Raw genomic sequence first — 24,469 nt, forward strand, 5'->3', positions numbered from 1 at the left:
CTCAAATGGCCAAAAAACGACAAAAAACTGTAAATCCTTGTGAAGAATTCAGGTGGGATAGTCACTGGGCGCGAGACACTGGTAAACTGAGGCGCGATCGCCGTGCTACCATGCGCTAGTCGGCCTATACACGTATCAACAAACTCGTGTTCCGAGGTAACTCTCGCCTTCCGAGACACATTTTCCGAGGAAATCCTGCTCAAGATTCCGAAAAACTCGCATACAGGGACACTCGTGTTCCGAGGTACCACTGTATTGCAGTGTCAGAGTAGTAGACAAGCGGAACGCATGAGGAAGCAATGTGATGGAGGATGACACCTCACACAGCTTCAAGCGCAGATAAGATAGAGCCCAGCAGGCCCAGGAACCTGCATGTGAGCGAATGACAGATGAGAAGCGGGACCAAAAAGCCAGAGCTCAACTCTCGCAAACACAACTAGGTAAGGACAACTCGGTAAGTACCGTACAGAGAATCCAATGTATATTTAAGGGCTAAGCCAGGCACTGCAAGACATGCAAGGAATGAGTGACCCAGAGAAGACTACGAAAAACGGAGCCATGACCCCCCATGCAACCATTCACCCAGATGAACAAGTAAGGCCCCAGGAATCACGGAAGGGCCAAACAAAAATCACAACCAATCCCCAACATGCATCCACAGCATGAAAACTGCAGCAAAATGTCACCTCAAAACATCCAGACAGGAACACTTACCCCATAACATATACCCCCACCATCGTACCTCGTAACCTGGTGGAGGTAGGGCCCCTATCTGGACTCGAGCATGGGCTGGACATGCATAAGAATGGGACTGGATGGGTATAATTAGGAGCTCCTCATATGGCCTAATACGCCTGCTGCAGTCACCTGTGTTCGGATTGTCTTAACACTTTCGTGCTCTCGGCGTTCAAAAAAAAATCATACCCTATGCGCTTTCGGCGGTTCGTGCGCCTATGCGGTAAGACCGAAAAAGTGTATACTCTTTTTGACTGTCCTGACAATAATTGAAGGCGCACGTATTTAAATTTGGTATCACTGTGTTCGCAATAAAATTGTCTATAAGAACATCCCTATAAAATGCCGCCAAAGCATAAGGACTATCAACACCAAATAAAAAACTATTCAGATCACTTGCCTAGAGTGCCAAACAGCAACAAAATGTTTCCACTCTCTTAATGGTTGCAAAGCCTACAGTTGTCCTACATCGCTAATTGTGGTATCATTGAAATCGCAATAAAATTCTCTACACGGACATATGCATATAAATATAGATTCAATGTCGTAGCCCACCCAAAACAGTGTGGGAAGTGGCCGAAGTGTTACCCGCGGCGGCATATCGGCGAAACTCGCTTTGAAAAGTGTATATTCAATTCACTGTCCTGACATTATTTCTCGATGTATGTATTTCATTTTTGTACCAATGTGTTCGCAATAGAATGTTCTATAAGAACATAAGTATTAAAGGTCACATAAGGATGCGTTCGACCGGCAACATATATAAAAACTACGTCGATTATACTCGTCGTGTCAATAATACAATTGTTTTACCACGATGATTCACTGCCACGCCGTTCTCTTTAATAAGATGTTCGGCTATTAGAAAAAACGTAAATTTCATGGCAAACATTTGTAAACTATTCCCAAGTTGATCGGATAATAAATGGATTTTATACAAATATTTTTTCTCGTGATGCCCGAGCGCCGCATGCCAGCGTAATTAGTAAGAATATTGGTGACGACACTGTTGTCACCAATTAGCGAAAGTGTTAAATACATATCCCAAAACCACGAACCAGCGCCTGGCCGAAAGAGATGCCATACTGCATAAACTCACCTGCAGAACGTAGGCACGAACGTGTCATGACACAATGTAGCTGAGAAGATTTCGGGGGCACCGCCAGTGGAAGAAGGCAGAGCCGCACATGCAGGAGAAGAGTAAGGTAGAGGGGAAGGAGGAGCCCCACACCCATATGCAGGGAAAACCCAGCGTCCTCCCCATAGCAGGAAACCAGAATACCCCCAGGAGCTACGGGGCACAGACTGGAGAAATGAGAAGAGTGAGAGGCGAAGCACCCGAGAGAAAAGAGACGCAAAACTCCAGCACACGTGCACACCGCCCACATCAAAAACAACCACAGCGCATGCGCAGCAGGGATGCCAGATGTGGGTCGCCAGAAGTCGCGAGCTGAATAAGAAATTACGAATGTGACTAGAAAATGGACAAAACAGTGTTGTTAACGACCAAATCCCATATGAAAGTACAAAGGGTAGCCGCCAAACGTAGTCGAAAAGAGCAGGAAGGAGCGAAAAGAAACATAGCACAGCTACCCATGTGGGCTAGAAAGAACCCAACCGGCTACAAGGAGCCCAATCTGGCAACCCTATGCAGCACAGGACAGTGCACGGAGGGAAGAGACAAATATGAAAGAACGAAACAGGACCGAAAACCGAGAAGCTAGGAAAAGGACTAACAAGCCCCAGAAAGGACCGGAAAATGACAGACGTTCCAAGAATACAGGAAGAATGAAAACCTCTCTCATCATTCTAGAACATAAAGAAGCAAGCGTGAAGGACGAAGGCACGGAAGGCAAAGTCGCACCCAAAACCAAAAGTCATGCAGATCCCCAAGAAGAGGGGAACATGACTGTGAAGGCCCATCCCAAGAAGAAGGGTGGAGAAACAGACCCACCGACAGGACGGAGCCAATGAATCCAAGGGACAAGGAACCGATCCCGGGGAGGGGGCTAATTCCCAAAAACATGTACGGAGAGGGGGGTGGGAAGAAAAAAACCCCACACCTCATAACCGCAAGCCCTGCCCAAAAGGTAGAAAAACCCAGGTGGGGTACAAACTTCAGCCCCTCACCAGCCCTGGAAATCCACTAGGCAGGTCCTGGGGCCGAGCCGTTCCCCCCAAAGCCCCAGCTTCAAGAAAAGCCTGGGCAACCGGACAAGTGCTAAAGAAGGGAGCCCACTGGCAGACTCATACAACACAGCTGGAAGAACAGGCTCGAATGCCTCCGTCGCTACCCCAGAAGGGGGAAATTCCCGAGACCACCCGAGTCTCAAGACCAGCGAAGCCCCGCCCCGACCCCGAACCCACAAATGGTAAGGATCCGGATGCAGGAAGGGAGGGGGGGGGGGCACCATAACAGGGGAAAGACAAGGGGGCGCGGAAGGAACAAAAGCGAAGCGTCCAACACCCCCAAGCCCCATCACGCCAACCAAAATGGGGCAGCCCCGGAGCTCCCGGGGAGCAAACGACCTAGCGCGTTACACCACTGAAACTCAGCTTGCAATGCCCGTGCTGCCTGCACCCACATAGTCAGCATAAGACTGGGTAAGCGAGCCGCAAACAAGCAACAAAACTCGCAGGGCTCCGGGCCGAAGGTGCCACCGACCCCACAGGCAACAGATGGAGGTAAAACAGTGAGTCACCCTGAGACAAGGGGAGAGAGCAACCCTCGAACCACACAAAGCGAGGGGAGGACTCCGGGGCCACATCCATCGGACCCCACACGCCCCTTCGGGGTTTCCCAGGGTCCTGAGCATTTACCTACAGGGACTCACGCCCAGGTAATCCCAGGCAGGGTACTGCTAACCGGCGCCCACAAATACCAAAAAACTTTCTAAGAACTGAACCCCCTGGGATGTGTACACTCACGGGGACCTAGCAGGGGAAATCACCTGAAGAAGGAAGGGTACACAGGGGGCAGAACCAAGGCAGACCCCCCCCACTAGGCAGACAAATAAAAAGAAAAGAAAACCCCGCAAGAGGGCAGCGTACCCAGGCGGAACAGAGCCAGCTGCTATGATTGGTGAAAACAAGCTGCACAGTACCCTGTGCCCCTACCAGTGCAAACTGCCCCTACCCCAAGGCGAACAAGGGAGACAGAACACCCTAGCACACAAAGGGCGGCCTAAAACCAAGTAGTAAATGACCTAGCAGGGGCAGAACCCAAGGAACTTGTGGAAGGTAACCCCAAGCCCCAAGGGCAGTTCTTACAGGGCACCTAGGGAAGGAAACCCTAGACGCATGCAACCCGAGTACTGGAGAATAACTCCCGGCTCACGCACCACCTAGAAGACAGTCACTACACTTTAGGTATTGTGCTGACACAACCACCGGAGTCAGAGCACATGACCTCAGCCTCTAGCATCAGCCTTAGAACTAACGGGTGGATAGCCGGCATGACGTCATGGTCGTTTGCTCATTTCTTTTAGGGAAGTTCTATCCACTTGTTTGGCTTTTGGTAGCAATAATTTCACCAGAATAGGGGTTTGTTTTGGGATGCTTACCTTTCTGGATGCCTGACCCGGTCGATGGCAGATATAGAATGCTTCTAACCACACGGAGGTTTCTATAGGCCATTGCTCCCCATGCCTCTCTGAGGGGGCCAGGTTCCGGCTCATGGTCCCCGGTAGGCCCACAGAACTCCATATGCATGACTGATGCCAAAGTCTGATATTAGCATATCAGCCTAGTAAGCTCCAGGGAGCTGAAGGGGCTCCCCCTCAGAAAAGACCATTTTCTGGGTGAGACCTGGGGGCTTCCCGGAGCTATCCAGGCTGATATGGATATATTAGCTTTCTGTCGTCAGTCAATGTGCATGGAGTTCTTGCCTATCAGAAACCATGGGACAGAACATGGCCCACTCAGAGAGGCACAAGGAGCAAAGGCCAATAGAAACCCCCTTGGGGTTGGAAGCATTCAATGTTTGCCATTGACCGGGTCTGGCACCCAGAAAGATAGGCACCCCAAAATAAACCCCTATTCTGGTAAAAATATTGCTACTGAAAGCTGAACAAGTGGACAGAAATCCTCAAACAAAAATTTGCAAACGAGCATGACGTCATCACGCTGCCACGCCACTGTCTGCGCAACCCTCCCAGGGAGGGAGAAGAGGAAGCCTCAGACTCTCACACCGGAGATCCACCCTTCAGCTCTTAAGCTGGATGTCAAAATACACGAAAACACTGCCAACCTGAGGGAGGGAGGGTGCAGGGGAGCCTCTGGGTCTCACCCAGAAAATGGAATTTCATTACATTCAACACTGGTTTTCTAGGGGGAGCCCTGTTGGCTCTCCTGAGCTACCTCACCATAGATAAAGAAAAAGAGGGAAGGACCCGGGAGGCAGACACCACATGCCCTAACACAAAAAGAAGACAACCGGCAAAACCGTAGGACCCTGAGGGCAACCCGGGAAACCCAAACTCTATAATAAGAAGGAAGGAAGGGAACCTGGACAACCCAAAGCGCATCCACGGCCACAGAAGCCATGACGTGTAGACAACGGCGGAGAGCCGCAACCAAACAACACATGGTGCATCCTTAGCCTGATTAACCAACATCAACAACCCAAGGACCCCTTGAAAGCAGCAGACTCATTCGTTGCCAGAAAAGGAGACGGTTGCAAACGAACAAACCTACCATCAGGGCCAAAAGAGCAGAAACCCCTGCACTGGAGCAGAATACGAAGCTCCCTGACCCAACCCCCAAAGGCCAATGCCATCAAGAAAAAGAGCCACAGAAAAACAATCCTGAACTGAAGGGGCCACTACAAACCGATGAGGAGAAGGGAGAAAAGAGCACACCCAGTCCAAGGACCAGGACGGCTCAGGCAGAGCATGAGCTGACCGGACGTGAAACAACGCACGAGACAGCCCGTGGAATGGAGCAGAAGTAACATCAATACCGAACACAAGCTGGAGCAGCTCTGCTAGCACTGCACGATGCGAGGCGACAGTATTCGGCATAAGATGATGGTCCTGGAACAATCACGAAAGGAAGAACAAGACAACCCTATCAGAGCCCAAGGTATACCTATGCAGTGATAGGAAAAACTGGAAGGACCACCAGGAAACTTCATACTGCCGCTGAGACGAAGCAAGCAGGCGGGAGACCAACAACAAAGCCACCTGCGCCCCATACAAGTGACGATAGACTTGAGTCAGAACTCTAGACGCGAAGACTCGAGGAGAAGAACGAACCAGGCTCATACCTGGCTGAACCGACCTGCTGAAAGAGGTGGAGCCGCGGGAAAACCCTCGGATTCAGACACCGAGCAAGCGGATCCAAGGAGCCGGAAGGACAATTGACCCCCGGTAAGTCTCCAAGCGAGCCAGGACCTGGAGCAACATCTGAACCAGGGAAAAGAGGTACAGGTAACATCATCTCGCCCAGTCCTGCCTGAAGACATCAATCCTGACAGCCTTGCAGTCGAGAAAGGGCGCTCCGAATACCAGAAGACGCCTTGAATACACCAACGTGAAGAGGTCCACTTCCGGACCTCTTCCAGACCGTACGTCCAGCATAGCCAACTGAATGAGTCGGTGTCGACCGCACATTCTGTAGAAAGGGAATGAACCGGGACGGGCCGTCCGCCAGAACATTGGACACCCCCAAGCGTGAACTGCCAGCAAAGCCAAACCCCAAGAACTCAACAGACGAGTCACCAGAAGCGACCAGCCCCAAAGCCAAGGACCTTATCAAACCGCCACGGTCCCGGCAATGAAAATCCCACAAATTCCGGTCCCACAAATCGTGGGACCAGGCATGAGCAAACAGAGTGAGCCTTCTTCATCGCCCCGTCAACGGGACAAACCGCAAAAGGGCTGATGCACCTTGCGAGAACCTAAGTGGTGCACATGGCAATCCCCCGTGCCGACCAGAAAAAGACTGAATCGAAGGCTGCGCCAGCCCCGAATCTGGCACCACCAGCCTACCACGACAGGAAGAACCCCTTCCTGGCACGACCCTTCCAGGAAGGTCCCCAACAAGCCCCCAGAGGACTAACAAGTCCAACACAGGACAGAAACGAGGCGAAGCTGCCTGCAAGCACTGCGCAACTGCAGACACTGCAAACAGCAACAGACAAAAAACCGAAGACGATCTAAGAGCCAGGGCCCAAGTGGAGTCCAAGGAAGAAGCCAGCACCACCTGCCGACACGCGAAGCGAGAAACATAAATCGCAAAACCGTACCCTACAAGAGTGGCTCAAACAGCTTCAATAAAGACGACGCTCGCACCACCGAGGGCAGCGCACCAGACCCAGAGGCGGCCCCAAATGCCTCTGCATCCAATGCAAGCCAATCCAAGGACAGTGCGAGGAGGGAGAAGAAATGAAGTCAGGGCCGAAGTCAGCAGGCCACATGTACGCAAATCCCCTGCGACCAAGGCAGCCAAAAGGGAAGGAACCTGCACACGAAGCTGCATTATGCCCACAACCCATGGAAGGGCCGGGGCGAACATGCAGGGAAGGAGATGCTCAAAAATGCCCTCCAGGAAAACCTGTATTGCCGTATGAGCCCCCCCTCCATGCAAGCGCACGGGGACCGACAGAACGTGTGCCAAGCCGCCAACGAGAAGAGCTGGCAGTCTGCCAACCAGAATGACTCCAGAACTTCATAACGAATCCTGTACGGACACGAAGATCCATACACAAAGGAACACTGATCCAGTACAAAAGCAGAATCCAGGTCACGCAGGAGGTAAGCCGCAAGGGCCTCCCGCACCACATGAGAAGGGATGCGGGAAGCCGAAAACCTCCGGAAGCACGGGACCAAGGAACCCACAGGATCATGGAACCGAACCCGGGGTGGTGTAGATGCTAAATCCAATTCCTACAAGGAGGGAGTGAAGAGAATCCCGGAGGCTCCCTGGCAACCCTATCTCCCACCGGTCGGCGTTATTTTCGCGTTGGTTGAAGAGTAGCTTCCGAACTAATGCTAAGCAGCTGGCGCGGTAGGTCCGGGGCTCCCCCCTTCCCCTCTCGGGGCGGGGAGGGCTGCGCGGACGATCGGCACGGCAGTAAAGTGTGATGTTTGCTTGTTTCTTTGGGATTGTAGTTAGTTTCTACCTCTCTGTTCGGTTTTTGTTTTAGTTTTTACCATGTGGGGTTTGTTTTGTCATGCCTACCTTTCTGGGTGCAAACCCCGGTCAAGCGGATAAGGAAAACCCCAGCCACAAGGGGGTTTTCCAGGGCCATTGCTCCCTAAAACCTCTCTGAAGGGGCCAGGTTCTAGCGCTGGTCCCTGGTAGGTCTGAACTCCTTAGCTAATGTTCCGGTCTAATATAACATACATTAGCCCAATAAGCTCCAGGGAGCCGTAGGGGCTCCCCACAGAAAAGACAATTTTTTTTTTAGAGGAAGAAATCTTGTAAACTTAAAAACTCTCACCTGGCCAAACTTTGTTGCTGCGTTGCACGACACCATCAAGTTGATATTAACATTGGTTGTTGCATTGACCAAGGTTAAGTTGGTATTAGCATTGGTTGTTGCACTGGCCGAGGTCAACAAGTTGGTATTAACGTTGGTTGTTGCACTGGCCGAGGTCAACAAGTTGGTATTAACGTTGGTTGTTGCACTGGCCGAGGTCAACAAGTTGGTATTAACGTTGGTTGCTGCACTGGCCGAGGTCAACAAGTTGGTATTAACGTTGGTTGTTGCACTGGCCGAGGTCAACAAGTTGGAATTAACGTTGGTTGTTGCACTGGCCGAGGTCAACAAGTTGGTATTAACATTGGTTGTTGCACTGGCCGAGGTCAACAAGTTGGTATTAACGTTGGTTGTTGCACTGGCCGAGGTCAACAAGTTGGAATTAACGTTGGTTGTTGCACTGGCTGAGGTCAACAAGTTGGTATTAACGTTGGTTGTTGCACTGGCCGAAGTTAACAAACTGGTATTAACATTGGTTGTTACACTGGCCGAGGTCAATAAGTTGGTATTAACGTTGCTTGCCTCGTAGCCCGAGGCCAAGTTCGTATTCAAGTCCGGCAGGTGGTTTGAGTTGTCCTGCCCCTCACTGCACTTATCGTATTTCTTTTCGCTAACTGCCAATTCTTCGATCTTTACTTCTGTAAAAAAAAAAGTAACAACTAAACAAGGATGCTTAGGATTTGCATCATAAAACCAGCATTGAATGTAATGAAACGCCATTTTCTGGGTGAGACTCGGTGGCTTCCCAGAGCTATACCAGGCTGATATGCTAAAGTCAGACTTTGGCATCAGTCATGGGTATGGAGTTCTTAGGGCCTACCGGGGACCACGGCCAGAACCTGGCCCCCTCAGAAAAGCAAGGGGAGCAATGGCCTATAGAAACCCCCGTGTGGTTGGAAGCATTTTATGTCTGCCATCGACCGGGTCAAACATCCAGAAAGGTAAGCATCCCAAAACAAACCCCTATTCTGGTAAAAATTGTTACCAAAAGCCGAATGGTAGCAATTTGGTTTTTAGCCAAATTGCTAGTTCTAGTGGAGTTCTAGTGGATAGAACTCCCCAACAGAAAACAAGCAAACAAGTATGACGTCACACGGCACCGCGCCTCTGTCTGCACAGCTCCCCCCTTCCCAGGTGGAGGAAGGGGGAGCCCCAGACCTCTCATGCCAGCTATCCACCCATCAGTTCTGAGGCTGGATGTCAAAACATGCGAAAAAAACGCCGACCGGAGGGTGGGTGGGTTGCTGGGGAGCCTCCAGGTCTCACCCAGAAAATGATGTTTCATTACATTCAACGATGGTTTTCTGGGGGGATCCCCGTCAGCTCCCCAGAGCTAACTACCCACAGGGGAAGGTCAAAGGGTCGGACCCAGGAGGCGAACACCACGCACCCCTCAACGGAAAGTGAGACAACTGGCTGCAACCGCCAACCCTAGGCGACACAGGCCCGAACGAGCTCGGGAACGACACGAGACAACGAGCAGCCAGGCCCCTGTACGACTGCCAAAAAGCCCCGTGCCCAAAGTCAGCAAGGACACGCAGCCAAGACGGCAGCAAGAGCAGCGAAACCACGAATGCCACAGGCAAAGAACACAGGCTGGTTAGCCGCCATAACGCGGCGGACGACCCGGGACACCTTCTCCCGCAAACAGGGAAGAACGGAACTGGATCAACTGAAAGCGTGCCCAGAACACAGAAGCCGTGGCGTGCAAAGAACAGGGAAGGGCCATAACTGAACACAAAACACAACACCCCCCCGGCCCGACCAACCAAGGACCCCCCCAGAACGCTGCAGCCTCACCCCGTGCCAGAAAAGAGGGAGACGGCTGTATCTGAACAAACCAAACACCATGACCGAAGGAGAGCAAGAAACCCAGCGACCCGAGCCCTAGAGGCAAACGCCAACAGGAAAAGAGCCGTCAAAACAAACCCGAACCGAAGGGGCCACCACCAACCGAGGAGAAGAAAGAGTATGCTGTTCAGAGACCAGGACGGCCCAAGTGGCGCAAGAACAGGCCGGAGGTGAAACAACGCACGAGACAGACTACGCACGGCGCAGATGTAACACCAAGACTGAAAAAAAGCCGAAGCGGCTTCGCCAGCGCCGCACAAAACGAGGAGACATTATGCGGCAAATCAACGGCCCCCAACCCCCAACAGAAAAGCCAAGCCACTGCTTCTAAGAAGGGACAGAAGGAAAAGGAAGGACCGCCAAATTACCCCATACTGCCACCAAGAAAAGCACACAGGTGGAACACCAACTACAAAGCCACCCAACCATCTACCAAAGGTGAGACACTCGAGGCAGAACCCAACCAGCCCCGTCAAGGTTCATCCAAGCCTAGGAAGAGGCGGAGCCGCGTGAAGATCTCGGGCGCGACCACCGAGGAAGCAGAGCCGGAAACCCAAGCCGGCAAAGATGGAAATGGAATGTCTGTCGAACAGAAAACCCCCCAAAGCGAGCGAGCTCGCCAGGAGACCGGAAACTAGGAGCCCGACGCGAGACCCCGAAAAAGCTCACAGGCAGGGCAAGCCAGGAAAACAGGAACCCAAACCTGGCAACAGGAAGGCCAAAAGGCACAAACAAAACACACAACAGCGTGAAGGAGACGCACAAGGAAGGGAAGTGGTGGAACCGGACCCCACACACAGCTGCAAGTGCAGACCTTACAGAGCCCAGGAGATATCAGGGAAGCAACAGGGGGAGAGGCAGGACGAAAGAGCCAAAGCGCAACCCCAGGCACAAAACTACAGCAAAATGTCACCCCACAATATCCCGACACAGTAACAAGTACCATATGTCACCGTGGCACACGTTACCAATGCACATGCGCACCAGCAACATGCACCACATGTAACATGCAACAGGCAACATGAAACATGTAACATGCAACATGCAACCGAAAGGAATGTCTCGCGGTGAAGGCAGAGAATGGCGGAGCCTGACTCCAGACAGGGTCAAACGTAGATACTAAAGAGCCCAGCAGGCACAGGAACTCGCACACTATGCGACCGACAGCAGAGAGGCGGGACCAAGAGCCAAAGCCCAACAAGCACAACTAGGGGAGAACAGAGAATCCAATGTTCCATCAATGTTTGTATCTAACCTTGTAAGTATGTACATTACCTGAATAAACATCTGAACTTCAATTTGAATGTACATGGAAAAGCTAAGCCAGGTACAGCAAGACCGGCAAGGAATGAGGGACCCAGAAAGCATGGGAACAAATAACCCAAACAAGGAAGGCCCTGGGAAGAAGCACGGAAGGGCCGAACAAAACGCCACAAGCTCACTCCAACACGCAACCGCAGTATCAAAACTGCAGCAAAATGTTACCACAAAACACCCTCGACACGGGAACATGTACCACACACCAGGCACCACAACTTACACACCGAGAAACACGGTGGAGGTGGGGCCCCGAACACATGCATGAAACCTGCTTGATGGGGTTCTGGGAGTTCATCTACTCCCCAAGCTCGCATGGGTGGACATGCATAGGAGAGGGACTGGATGGGCACAGTCAGAAGCCACCTCGTGGGGCGAGGCGGCCTCCTGCAGTTACCTGCATGTTGACGTCCGAATCGGGAGGTTAGGAACAAGAGCTGCCACGTATGGGCCAATAGGCCTGCTGCAGGCACCCCTGTTAGTATGGTCCATGTACTCATGTACGTATGTACTCCCATTCGTACCCTCAAAAACGAACCAGTGCCTTGATGAAGGAGACACCAGACCGTATAAACTTGCCTGCAGAACAGTGGCACAGAAGGGTCAAGACAATGTCACAAGGCCAGTGCCGCCTAAGGCGGCCAGGATATCGTGCACCCGCAGCCGAGAACCGGGTGCACCACCTGCGGAAGCAGGCCAGAGCCGCCCATGCAGAAGAGGAGGGGAGAGGCGACGGAGGTGCCCACTACCTAAAACGCAGGGAAAACCTGACGTCCTTCCCATAGCAGCACCCCAGAACACCCCGAGGAGCAGCTGGGCACGGACTGAAGAATGAGACGAGCGAGAGGCAAAGCACTCTAGAGAAAATGGACGGAGAACCCCAGCACTGGTGCACACCGTCCAAACCAAAACAAACTCCCACGGCGCATGCACAGGACATGAATGAAAAGTAGCCCAACAGGACGTATCCCGGGCGATTCACTGAAGAGAAGAAACAGCCCAACGCATGGGAACAGAAGCCAAATATTGAAAAAAGGAGTAAGCAACGACACACATAGCCGGCTCATTAAGGAAACCAATGAACCAAACGGAATCCAACCAGGCCACCAGTAGCCCAATTGGGCTACAAGCAGCCCAACCTGGCATCTCGGACCAGGAGTATGGAAGGAAAACGAGCAGTGCCAAGACACAGCACGGAGAGAAGACACATGAACAAAAGAACGAGACAGGGCCAAAAACTCAAGAGGAAGGCTGGAAGAGGACCAACAAGCCCTAAAAAGGACCGGAGGGAAGCCGCACCGGCAGATGACAGGCGAACCACTAATACGGGAAGGAGCAAAAACCATCCTGAGCCTTCGAGAACACAGAAGCAAGCATGAACGACGAAGGCACTGAAAAACCCAGTCGCATCCGAGACTGAATGGCATGCAGAACCTCAAAAAGAGGGGAACATGACGGAGCAGTCCCATCTCAAGTTAAGAGGAGGGAACAACAGAGACGAGCACCCACCGACAGGATGGAACTAACGGGCGTAAGGGACAAGGAACCGAGCCCGGGGAAGGGCCGACACCCAACAACTCGTGCGGAGAGTGGGGAAGAAAAAAAATCACTTCGTACAACCACAAGCCCCGCCCAGAGGGTAGAAAAAACCCCGGCGGGTTCCAATGGGGCCAGAGGCCCCCCAAGTCAGCCCTTCCCCAGACCCGGGAACCCACATGGCAGGCCCCGGGGCCGAGCTGTCCCCCCAAAGCCCCAGCCTCAAGAAAAACTGGAGCAGCCATGAAAAACACAAAGGAAGGGAGCCCACTGGCAGACTCATACAAAACAGCTGGAGGAACAGGCTCGAATGCCCTGTCGCTACCCTGGAAGGAAAAGAAAACCCCCGCAAGAGGACAGCATATCCAGGCGGAACAGAGCTGGCCGCTATGATTGGTGAAAACAAGCTGCTCAGCACCATGCGCCCCTACCAGTGCAAACTGCCCCTTACTCTAAGGCGAACAAGGGAGACAGAACCCCCCCATCACACAAAGGGCGGCCGAAAACCAAAAAGTAGACAGCCTAGCAGAAGCAGGACCCAAGGAACTTGTGGAAGGTAACCCCAAGCCCTAAGGGCAGTACTTACAGGGCACCTAGGGAAGGCAGCCCTATGCGCATGCAGCCTGAGTACTGGAGACTCACTTCCGACTCACACACCACCTAGAAGACAGACACCACACTCTAGGCACAGTGCTGAAACAACCACAGGAGCCGGAGCACACAACCAGTGCCTTTAGCATCAGACGAAGAACTGATGGGTGGATAGCCGGCGTGAGAGATCTGGGGCGCCCCCTTCCCCCTCCAGGGGAGGGGGGAGCTGTGCAGACAGAGGCACATGACGTGTGACGTCATACTTGTTTGCTTGTTTTCTTTTGGGGAGTTCTATCCACTAGTTCGGCTTTTGGTGGCAATTTTTACCAGAATAGGGGTTTGTTTTGGAATGCTTACCTTTCTGGATGTTTGACCCAGTCGATGGCAGACAGAATGCTTCCAACCACACCGGGATTTCTATAGGCCATTGCTCCCCCTGCCTCTTTGAGGGGGCCAGGTTCTGGCCGTGGTCCCTGGTAGGCCCTAAGAACTCCATACACATGACTGATGCCAAAGTCTGACATTAGCATATCAGCCTGGTATAGCTCCGGGGAGCCAACAGGGCTTCCCCCAGAAAATTTATAATGACAAATATTGAATGACCACTATATTACAAACAATGCAATCAAACATAATAAAACATAACAAAAGACTATTTTCATAATTAGCTCTCAGAAGTGAATTTTGAAAAGGTGCCACTATCTTCCTAGTAAGCTTGACTGGGACAGGAAGCCGGCACTTTGCCAAACGTTCTCCCATTGTTCCCAAGGATTGTTTCTGTCTGTATTTTAAATTTAAGTACTGTAATGTCTAGGCATTTATCGCTTCAGTGGTTAGGCTATTTCATGGGCTTATAACTATGAGTGAAACGCATCTCTTGTTTTTTTGTCCTACATTGTGGCTTGAGCTTGAAACCATTGCCCCTTGTATGAGTTACATTAACCTTTTAAAGAAGTGATCTGGATTAACATCCTCCAACCTGTTCAGTATTTTCAACGTCTTGAGATGAACCCTGTTGTGTCCCGTTTAAACTGAACTTATCCAACTTATAACTATTGTTGTGTGTTTTGACCTGCCCAGCTGGCATTCTCCATCAACTATTTGTTCAAAATGTGTGATAACTGGCTACACTCCAATAAAGGATATCTTCAGTAAATTGTGCTTACCATTTTTCAAAGCCATCAACTCCTCACACATGGAGACGCACTGACCACAACCAACAGCTTCGTCAGCTTCCTGTGAGTGTCCACAATAAAAATAAACATTTTATTATTATAATAACAATGCTATCAATAATAATGATAGCAATGTAAAAATTATACATTAACAAAATAATGGCAATACAACAATAATACAGCAAGAATGTCATAATGATACAATAAGATTACAGCATCAATACAACAATACATCAACACTCCAGCAGCAACTGTAACATTCGTTATCACTCCAACATTTTCTACATACAAGATTATATACATATGGTTGAGGAAAACAACCCATGTCATGGATGGAGAGAGTGGAACTATGTATGAAAGGGAACATAGGGAAAGAACAAGATAAGAGCTTGAAAGAGAGATAAAAGGTTTGCATGGCGATAAGAGCCTCCTGCAGAAACTTCTGCTGCAGTCCACCCCGTGATGCAGAGCTCCCAAGATGAAGTAAGGCATCAGTTGCCTAGATGTATAGAATGAAACAATCGCTTCAATAAGGCCAACTACCACCAATCAGCGACTGGGAAGGAAAGGATGAGCAGATTGATTATTTCATTACGTTGTGAGAAAGCACATGACACTGTCCCACAAGAGGGACTTGTATAATTTAGAGAAACAGGCCAGTGTGAAACTACACATCGAGTACTCAGCTGAGTTTGGAACTACCTAACGAATAGAAAACGGCAATTGGAAGAGGATGAAAATAAGAATAGGGGATCTATTATAAATGAGTAAAGCTTCAGAGAGAGAGAGAGAGAGATAGATGGACAACATTTATATATGAATCCCTGTGCACTTATGAATTAAAATATTCACTTAAACACACTGACAAGCCTTACATGGTTGTGTTGTGAATGACTGGTACAAAGGTTCCGCCATTTGTTACGAGGTGCTGACATTTGCATAGCCCGACCTTGGCATACTTCCGTTTGCAAAAGCTCACCCAGGTTCTGTGAGCTCAAGTTGACTTGCAGCGTATCAGCTCTAACACGGCTGTCTGCCACTAACTTGACGTGTGTTGACAGCAGTGCCCTTTTCGCAATTGATGTACTCTCTCTCTCTGCCTGTATGGTGGTAAAGAGCAATTACATCATTATCACCAGCAATGTGCTACATCTATCAACAAAACTGCAACATGTAGCACTAAGCATGACAATCTGCACAAGACTTGAGTTACATTGCTCACTTCTACCTTCAACATTTGACCAAGGTTCTCATCTAGAATACACAAAATGTCACTAGCTGTTGTGCTTGTCCTTAACCCTCAAAGTGTGGCAATCATCCAAATTTCCACCCTGACTGAATGTTTCGGTAAAAAATAAAAAATTCAGAGGGGAGTCCCACTGACAACCAAATCATTAGGTAAAGATATTTCCTGGATAAATTTTGTTTGTATAATTTTTAGTTTGCTTCTTTCATCGTTCATCGGAGGTTAGGGTTTTGGCTGGTGGAAGTGCTAGAATCATTATTCTGAAAATAGATATGAAACCCTCTTATAAACTGTTACCATAATTGGAATAGTTTCCCCAAGATATTTTATATGTCAACTTCATTACAAAAAGACAAAAGATTAGAAGTAAGACAGAAGACCACGAAGACAGTTGCCAACATCATGCTCGTGTTAGTAGCAAGAGATACATTCTTATGAATTTTTGTGTTAAAAGAATACTGTACAGGAAATGCAGGAATCCCTCAATCACATTATCTTAATTCTAGCAAATTGAGAACTCACTATTAATTTTACACATAAGAAAACCAGCGTTGAATGCAAGGAAGCGCCATTTTCTGGCCGAGACCCGGAGGCTTCCCGGAGCTATCCAGGTTGATATGGATATATATATCAGACTTTGGCATCAGTGTGAATGGAGTTCTAAGGCCTACCAGGGACCACAAGCCAGAACCTGGCCCCTCCTCAGAGAGGTACGAGGAGCAATGGCCTATAGAATTGCACATGTGATTTTGTAGCATTCTATCTGCCATCGACCTGGTGAGGCACCCAGAAAGGTAAGCATCCCAAAACAAACCCCTATTCTGGTTGAAACTCCTACTGAAAGTCAAACAAGTGGACAGAGTTCCTCAAAGAAAAACGAGCAAATGAGTATGACACCACCAGAAAATGGGGTTTCATTTTATTCAACGCTGGTTTTCTATGGGGAGTCCCTTCGGCTCCCCAGAGTTACTTACCAAAAGACGAAAACAAGAGGGACTCACTCTGGAGGCAGTTGGCATTCGCCCCTCAATGTGAAGTCAAGACAACTGGCTGCACTGGTCAGGAACACTAATCAGGTAGTGCTCAGCCAGAACCCTGTTCGACCGGCAAAAACCCAGCGCCAGAAATGTCAGCCCAAGACATGTTACTGAAGACGGCAGTAAGAGCAGCAAACTTACGAACGCCGTGGGCACGGGGATAGACCGCAGGCTGGCTAACCTGAATAACCCTGCAGACAATCTGGGAGACCCAAACCCTGGAACAGGGAAGAAGGGAAACTGGAACAACCCAAAGCGCATGCCTGGACACAGAAGCCGCGACACACAAAAAACGGCGGAGAGCCGCAACCAGACAACACATGATGCAATCACAGAGCCAAAAAGAGTAGAAACCTCTCTTTTCTAGAGAGGTTTACTTTAGGATAAGAGAGCACCCTGTCCAATGACAAGGGCGGCTCAGGTGGCACATGAGCAGGCCGGAGGTGAAATGACACCTGAGACAGCTTGCGAAACAGCGCAAAGGTAACATCGATGCCGAAAGCAAGCTGCAGCGGCTCCGCCAGCGCCACACAATATGAGGCGAGAGTATTCGGCATAAGGTGACAGTCCTGAAACAGCCACGAGAGAAAGGACAAGACAACCTTAACAGAAAGCAAAGTACACCAACGAAGAAACAAAAATAAATGGAAGGACCGCCAAGAAACCTCACACTGCCGCCAAAACGAAGTATGCAGGTGGGACACCATTAACGAAGCCACCTGATCACTACACAAGTGGTGATAGACTCGAATCAAAAATACCAAATGTGAAGACTCGAGGAGAAGATCAAACCAGTCATGAAATGGAGCAGACCTATCTGCTGAAAGAGGCAGAACCATGGGAAAACCCCCTAGGTTTGGACACTGAGCAAGCAGCGCCTGAAACCAAGGCTGGCCTAACCACCAAGGGGCCAGGAGGACTACTCTCCCTTGGTAAGTCTCCTAGCAAGCTAAGACCTGGAGCAACAGCTGAACAACCTGAACTGATAAACAGCGCAGTCCCGTTTCGGGACCGGAAACAGACGGGAAACCCATCTGAGGAACGTCGTCGTTTCGACCACGCCCAAGCGAACCCACTTCAAGATGACCTGACAGAGCGCAGGGGAAGAGGCCTGCCCCGCTAGCCCCAGGCCCCCCAAAGGAAGGGGGGCCACCCAAAACCACTGGAGGCGGTACGAAACGCCAACGAATCGTGGGACCAGGCAACCCTTACGAGACCCAAAACCTCGCACAGAGCGAACACCACACCAACCAGATGAAGGCGGATCTGAAGGAGGAGACGAACCCAAACCCAACACCAGTGGCCTACCACGATGAGAGGAACCCCAAGCCTTGGCACGACCCTTCCAGGAAGGCTTACCACCGGACTCCCAGAGAACCAGCAAGTCCGACATAGGATGGCAAGAAGCCGAAGCAGCCTGAATATACTGCGCAACAGCTGAAGCCTCAAACAGGAAAGGACAAAAGGGGAAAGACATCCTAAGAGCCACGACCTAAGCGGATTCTACAGAAGAAGCAAGCACCGCCTGCCGACATGCAAGCCGGGAAGCATAAAACAGCGCAACCGCATCCCGCAAGATCAGCGCGAAAAGCTTCAGCAAGGCAGCAGACAAACGAGCCGCCGAGGCCAAGGCGTCAGAACCAGGAACAGCCCCAAGTGCCCCCCACATCCTCCGTGAGCCAGTCCAAAGACAGTTCGAGGAGGGACAAGAAACGCAAGGCCGAAGCCAAAAGGCCCCGAGTGCACAAGTCCTCAGCCACCAGCACCGTTAAAAGGGAGGGAACCTGCACATGGAGCTGAATGACACCAACATCCCGGGAAAGGGCAGGAGCAAACAAGCACTCATTGAGGTGCCCTAGGTCGCCCCCCAGGAAAACCTACAGCACCGTCGAAGCCTCCCGCCACTCAAGCGTGCGGGAACGGCAGAAGTGAAAGGCCTCCAAGATAAAGACAGGACAGTCTGCCAGCCAGGACGACTCTGGAACCTCGTAACGGAGCCAGAAAGAGAATGAAGTCCCAAACCTGAAAGCTGAGGGATCCATTGCCGAGGCATAATCCGGGTCACGCAGGAGGTTTGCCACAAGGGCCACCCGCACCGCAGCAGGTTGGATGCGACAAGCCGAAAACCTCCAGAAAGACGGAACCGAAGCACCCAGGGGAACATGGAACCAAACCAAGGGAGGGGCAGACACCAAGTCAAACTCGTACGCAGAGGGGGAAAAGAAAACCTCACTCCTTGTAACAGTAAGCCCCCTCAGAGGGCAGAAAAACCCAGGCAGGGTCCAGCGGGGCCTAAGGCCCCCAAGGCCCCCAAGTCAGCACCAAGGTCTTCCTCCACAGGACCCCGGGCCATGTCCTCCCCCCAAGCACCGACTCCACCAGACAAGGCTGGATGGAGCACCCATAGAAGCCGGATAGAAGGGGGCCCACTGGTCAGACCCAGAGGCTTCAGCCGAGGGAGTAGACTTGAATGCCTCTGTCGCCACACCAGAAGGGGCATCCCCCGAGGCTGCCCGAGTCTCAAGACCAACTAACCCCTGCCCCGACTCCGAAACCCTCAGACGTTTCGGAGCCGGAAGCTGGGGAGGGGGACTAGAATGAACAACAGGAGGGAAAGGACGAGGAGGTGCTGACTGAACCAGGGTCGAGGCGACCCCCCACCCCCAAATCCAGGTCCCTATAAGCAAAACGGGGCAGCCGTGGGGCATCCGGGTGAGCTATCAACCGAGCACGTTGCAACGAACGAAACCTAGAATGCAGTGCCTGCACACCCTGTACCTGAAGATCATCATCCGCAGACTGGGTAAATTGAGTCACCAGCAAGCAGCAAAACTCACAGGACTCAGGGTCGAAAGTGTCACCGACCCAACAGGCAGCATGACGGAGGGAAAAACCGTGAGGGTCGCCCTGAGACAAGGGCGACCCTCAAACTCGACAACAACCTTCAAACTCGCATGAAGTGAGGGGGAACTCCGGGGTCACATCCATCGGACCCACGCGACCCCTAGGAAATTCCCAGAGTCCTGAGCATTTACTATAAGAGGGCTCACGCTCGGGTAAACCCAGGCAGGGTACTGCTAACCGGTGCCCAAAACTACCAAACAACTGTCTACAGCTGAACCCCAGGGACGTGTACGCTCATGAGGATCTAGCAGGGGGCACCACTAAGTACCCACCAAGATGAGGCCAAACATCAGTGGCCAGAAGGGCAGAACCCCCTACCAAGTCAAAAACAAAAAGAAAAACAAAACCCCGCAAGAGGACAACGTACCCCAAGGAACAGTGCCGGCCACTGTGATTGGTGACAACAAGCTGCACAGCACCCTGCACCCCTTACCAGTGCAAAACTGCCTCTTACCCTAAGGAAAACTACGGAGAAAGAACACCCAAGTACCCAAAGGGCGGCCGAAAAACTGAGCAGTTAAATGGACTCGCTGAGGCAGATCCCAAGAAACCTGTGGAAGATAACCCCAAGCTCCAAGGGCAGTACTTACAGGGCACCTAGGGAAGGGAACCGTAGGTGCATGCAGCGAGTACTGAAGAATAACTCCTGGATCTCGCACCCCTGGAGAACATGGGTGCGAGCAGGGCACCCCGCAATAGAACAGCCGCCACACACAAGGCACAGAGCCGTAAAAGTCTGGAGCCAGAGCACACAACCGCTGCCTATAGCATCAGCCTCAAGAACTGGGGTGTGGATCTCCAGCACGGTAGGTCTGGGGGGCCCCCTTCCCCCTCCCGGGGAGGAGGGAGCAGCGCAGACGGCGCGTAGCAACGGGTAACGTCACATTCGTTTGCTCGTTTTTGTTTGGGGAGTTCTATCCACTTGTTCGGCTTTAGGTAGCAATATTTTCACCAGAATAGGGGTTTGTTTTGGGATGCTAAACTTTTTGGATGCCTGACCCGGTCGATGGCAGACATAGAATGCTTCCAACCACATGGGGGGGCTTCTATAGGCCATTGCTCCCCTTGCCTCTCTGAGGGGGGGCCAGGTTCTGGCCATGGTCCCCAGTAGGTCCTAAGAACTCCATACACATGGCTGATGCCAAAGTCTGACATTATCATATCAGCCTGAATAGCTCAGGGGAGCCGTAAGGGCTCCCCCCAGAAAACTCACCCAAAATGCGAGCTCACACACCCAGGCACCGGTAAACAAATGGCAGCGCCGCCGATGGCCAAGCCGGGAAGTAATCCACAGAAAGAAAATGGCCACCAAACCAAGGAGCCGTGACCGACGCAATAGATCCGAAAACACGCCAGCAAATGTGGAAAGTAAGCAAACTAGAGGGACGAAAAACCCTGCCCAGAAGCAGAAGACCCAGGCAGAGGCAAACAGCCCCAGAAATGCTAGCGGCCATCCCCCACAGCCCTGGGAACCCGCAACAGAGGCCCCGGAGCAGAGCCGTCCTCAACGCCCTCTGCACTTAAAGAAAAGGAAGAGGGCGAAGAGGGAGAATGGCCTATTGACATAGCTCGAGTGCATGGGGGAGTTTTGTAAAACCCTGGTTTGTGCCTCGGAGAGGCTGCAGGATCCAGTAAGTTCAGTAGAACTTCGGTTTCAACTCTTTTGACCATGTCGTAGCTCAGTCGATTAAGGCAGCATCTGGGATGCTCTTGGACGTAGGTTCGAATCCTCATCACGTCCCTTGTGGACTTGTTCATTTCATGCATCACGCTACTGTGATTTCTGTGTGTAAGTCCATTCACACTGACTGATGCCAAAGGCTAATACGTACAGTATATCCATATCAGCCTGGATAGCTACGGGAGCCGAAGGGGCTCCCTCCAGAAAATCTGGTTTCGGAGAGAGATGAGGGTATTCTGGTCTATGTAGTGAAAGGGATAAATAAAGGAATGAGACCCAAAATATATTTAGGATTATACATGTGTTTCGACACTTATCTTATATGACCTGGGCCGGCAATACCTCAAAATGCTGTGCGTTCTCAACCTGGCCATTGAACTACAACAAAGAAATAAAACTGCTATGATAAAATTTAGTGATTACAAAGCTTGTACTTAACCTAAGAATGCAGCTTATATTTTAACTTGCACTAACCTCTGGTTGTAATGATGGTTGCGGGCCAAGTTGCTGCCGTTGTGATGTCTGATGCAGCCGCAACTGGTGCTGTTGGTGCTTTAACTGTTGCTCCAGCAGCTGCTGCTGCTGCTGCTGAGATGGTGTCAAATGCAGTGCAAATCGGGGTTGGTGCTTAAACTGCTGCTGCTGATGATGCTGCTGCGGCTGCTGCAGCTGCTGCTGTTGCTGCTGCGGTTGCTGCTGCTGCGGCTGCTGCTGTAGTTGCTGCGGCTGCTGCGGCTGCTGCGGCTGCTGCTGTAGTTGCTGCAGCTGCTGCAGTTGCAGTTGCTGCGGCTGCTGCTGTAGTTGCTGCTGCTGCTGTAGTTGCTGCTGCTGCGGCTGCTGCTGCAGTTGCTGCTGCTGCGGCTGCTGCGGCTGCTGCTGCAGTTGCTGCTGCTGCGGCTGCTGCGGCTGCTGCTGCTGCTGCTGCGGCTGCTGCTGCAGCTGCTGCAGTTGCCGCTGCTGCGGCTGCTGCTGCGTCGGCAACAGCTGGGTCGGTAATAGCTGGATTGGCAACAGCTGGGTCGGCACCAGCAACCGCTGCTTCAGTTGCTGGTGCTGCTGTTGTTGTTGCAGCAGTTGTGGCTGTTGTTGCAGCAGTTGCTGCTGCTGCTGCTGCTGCTGCAATAGCTGTGTCGGCAACAGCTGTGTCTGCAACAGCTGGGTCGGCAACAACTGGATCGGCAACAGCAACTGGTGCTGCTGCTGCTGCTGGAGTTGCTGATGCTGTAGTTGCTGGAGTTGCTGATGCTGTAGTTGCTGCTGCTGCTGCTGCTGCTGCTGCTGTTGTAGCTCTTGCAACTGGTGCTGCCGAGGCTGTTGTTGTTGACCCATTGAGTCTGGCATAGTACTTAGATGCACATTTTTAATGCCAGGAACCACTTCGGGGAGTCTTTGGGGCATTCCATTATTAGATGAACCATTCCACCAAAGGCGAAGATTGTCGTAAGTGCCTGATAACAATATGAAAAATGACAATGAAATGTGTTTACTGCATGTCAAGTCCCATTCTAGAAAAGATTGGGTGTAGGACATTTGCAATGAGGCAGATTTGTGCTATGGCTGTATCATAACAAAGCATGTTTTGAGATTGCAACTACCAAAGCCAACACCAATTGAAGGGAAAGGGAGAGGGGGATTGGAGTGATTATGATTTTGTCAAAGATTATATTGGCATCCATCTCGGTGTGGGATTCCATATATAATAAGGTATCCAAAACTGCTCAGCATTCTTGTGGTAGTCTCATTAGCCAGGTGTGGTGGAATTAACGGGAAAAGCAGTACCTTTGCATTTCAAGGTATTTTTAGTTGAAGTTTTAGCCCATGTTTAGTTGCAATACTTAAGTTACTAGCATTCATTTTGACTTAGAACCTTGGACAAAGTCTCATTTACAGTGGTGACAATTCGCTGCGATCCAGACTATCAGGGCTGAATTGGCCCACAAAGGTCTCCAGACTAGACAACACGGGAGGAATAGGTGAACTGTAGGAAAGAGGTAAAGGAAGCCCAATCATATCCAGTCTAGGTGAAATACATCCACTGCAAAGGCCTTACAATCAGGAAAAAGAGCCACATCAAAAAGCAGCCAATAATTCCACACCAAGGCAAAATGGTCCATTTAAAGAAGGCCAAATGTCTCACATACATAACAAAAGGAGGTCCAATTTTAGTGACTTCATAAATTTGCTATTTTTTGTTCAATCTTGTGGTTATCTTGAGATGATTTCAGGACTTTTTAGTGTCCCCGCGGCCCAGTCCTCGACCAGGCCTCCACCCCCCCAGGAAGCAGCCCGTGACAGCTGACTAACACCCAGGTACCTATTTTACTGCTAGGTAACAGGGGCATAGGGTGAAAGAAACTCTGCCCAATGTTTCTCGCTGGCGCCTGGGATCGAACCCAGGACCACAGGATCACAAGTTCAGCGTGCTGTCCACTCGGCCGACCGGCTCCCTTTAGTCGGTTCCCCTAAAAAGTCTGCGGTAAAGTTCAACCTAAGAAAATAGTCGTGAGTAGAAGCAGTAGAGGATGTCCCTTCCTCAATAAGAAAATGTGTACAGCATGGGAAGAACTGCAAAGTTTTGCTGAAAAGACTCTCCCAGATAAAGCTGTAGCAGGCCATTGCATTAACCTTCCCTAATGACAATATGATGTCTCACTACACACAAGTGTTAAAACGTAGGGAAAAACAAGTGTCTATAGACAGATTCTTAGTAAGACAAGCAAGGGTCCGCTGCATATACCTACATTATTTATTTTTAACTGAACAATTTTTTTTTTATAAATTATCCAACCAAAAGCTTGTGTAGCTAAATAATAATGCAAACATCTAAAGCCTCATTATGCAGATTACATTACAGAATTAAGTTCAGAATTAAGTTCAGTAATTAAGCATATTAATTCTTTAAAATATTCAACT

The 24,469-nt window shown here is 50.7% G+C and overlaps 1 protein-coding gene across 3 annotated transcripts in view; it reads right to left on the bottom strand.

Annotated features, from left to right (window-relative positions):
• Positions 1 to 24,469, bottom strand: part of LOC123759765 (mucin-4) — a 142,526-nt gene that overhangs the window by 39,839 nt on the left and 78,218 nt on the right. For all 3 annotated transcript variants that reach the window (XM_069317239.1, XM_069317245.1, XM_045745020.2), the window contains 4 exons: positions 22,031 to 23,004; positions 15,564 to 15,788; positions 14,680 to 14,749; positions 8,180 to 8,856 (listed from right to left, as the gene is read on the bottom strand). In XM_069317239.1, the coding sequence (XP_069173340.1) occupies positions 8,180 to 8,856; positions 14,680 to 14,749; positions 15,564 to 15,788; positions 22,031 to 23,004 (1,946 nt within the window). The remainder of the gene's footprint in view (positions 1 to 8,179; positions 8,857 to 14,679; positions 14,750 to 15,563; positions 15,789 to 22,030; positions 23,005 to 24,469) is intronic.

This window comes from Procambarus clarkii, chromosome 8 (assembly GCF_040958095.1).
Source record: "Procambarus clarkii isolate CNS0578487 chromosome 8, FALCON_Pclarkii_2.0, whole genome shotgun sequence".
Lineage (NCBI taxonomy): Eukaryota > Metazoa > Arthropoda > Malacostraca > Decapoda > Cambaridae > Procambarus > Procambarus clarkii.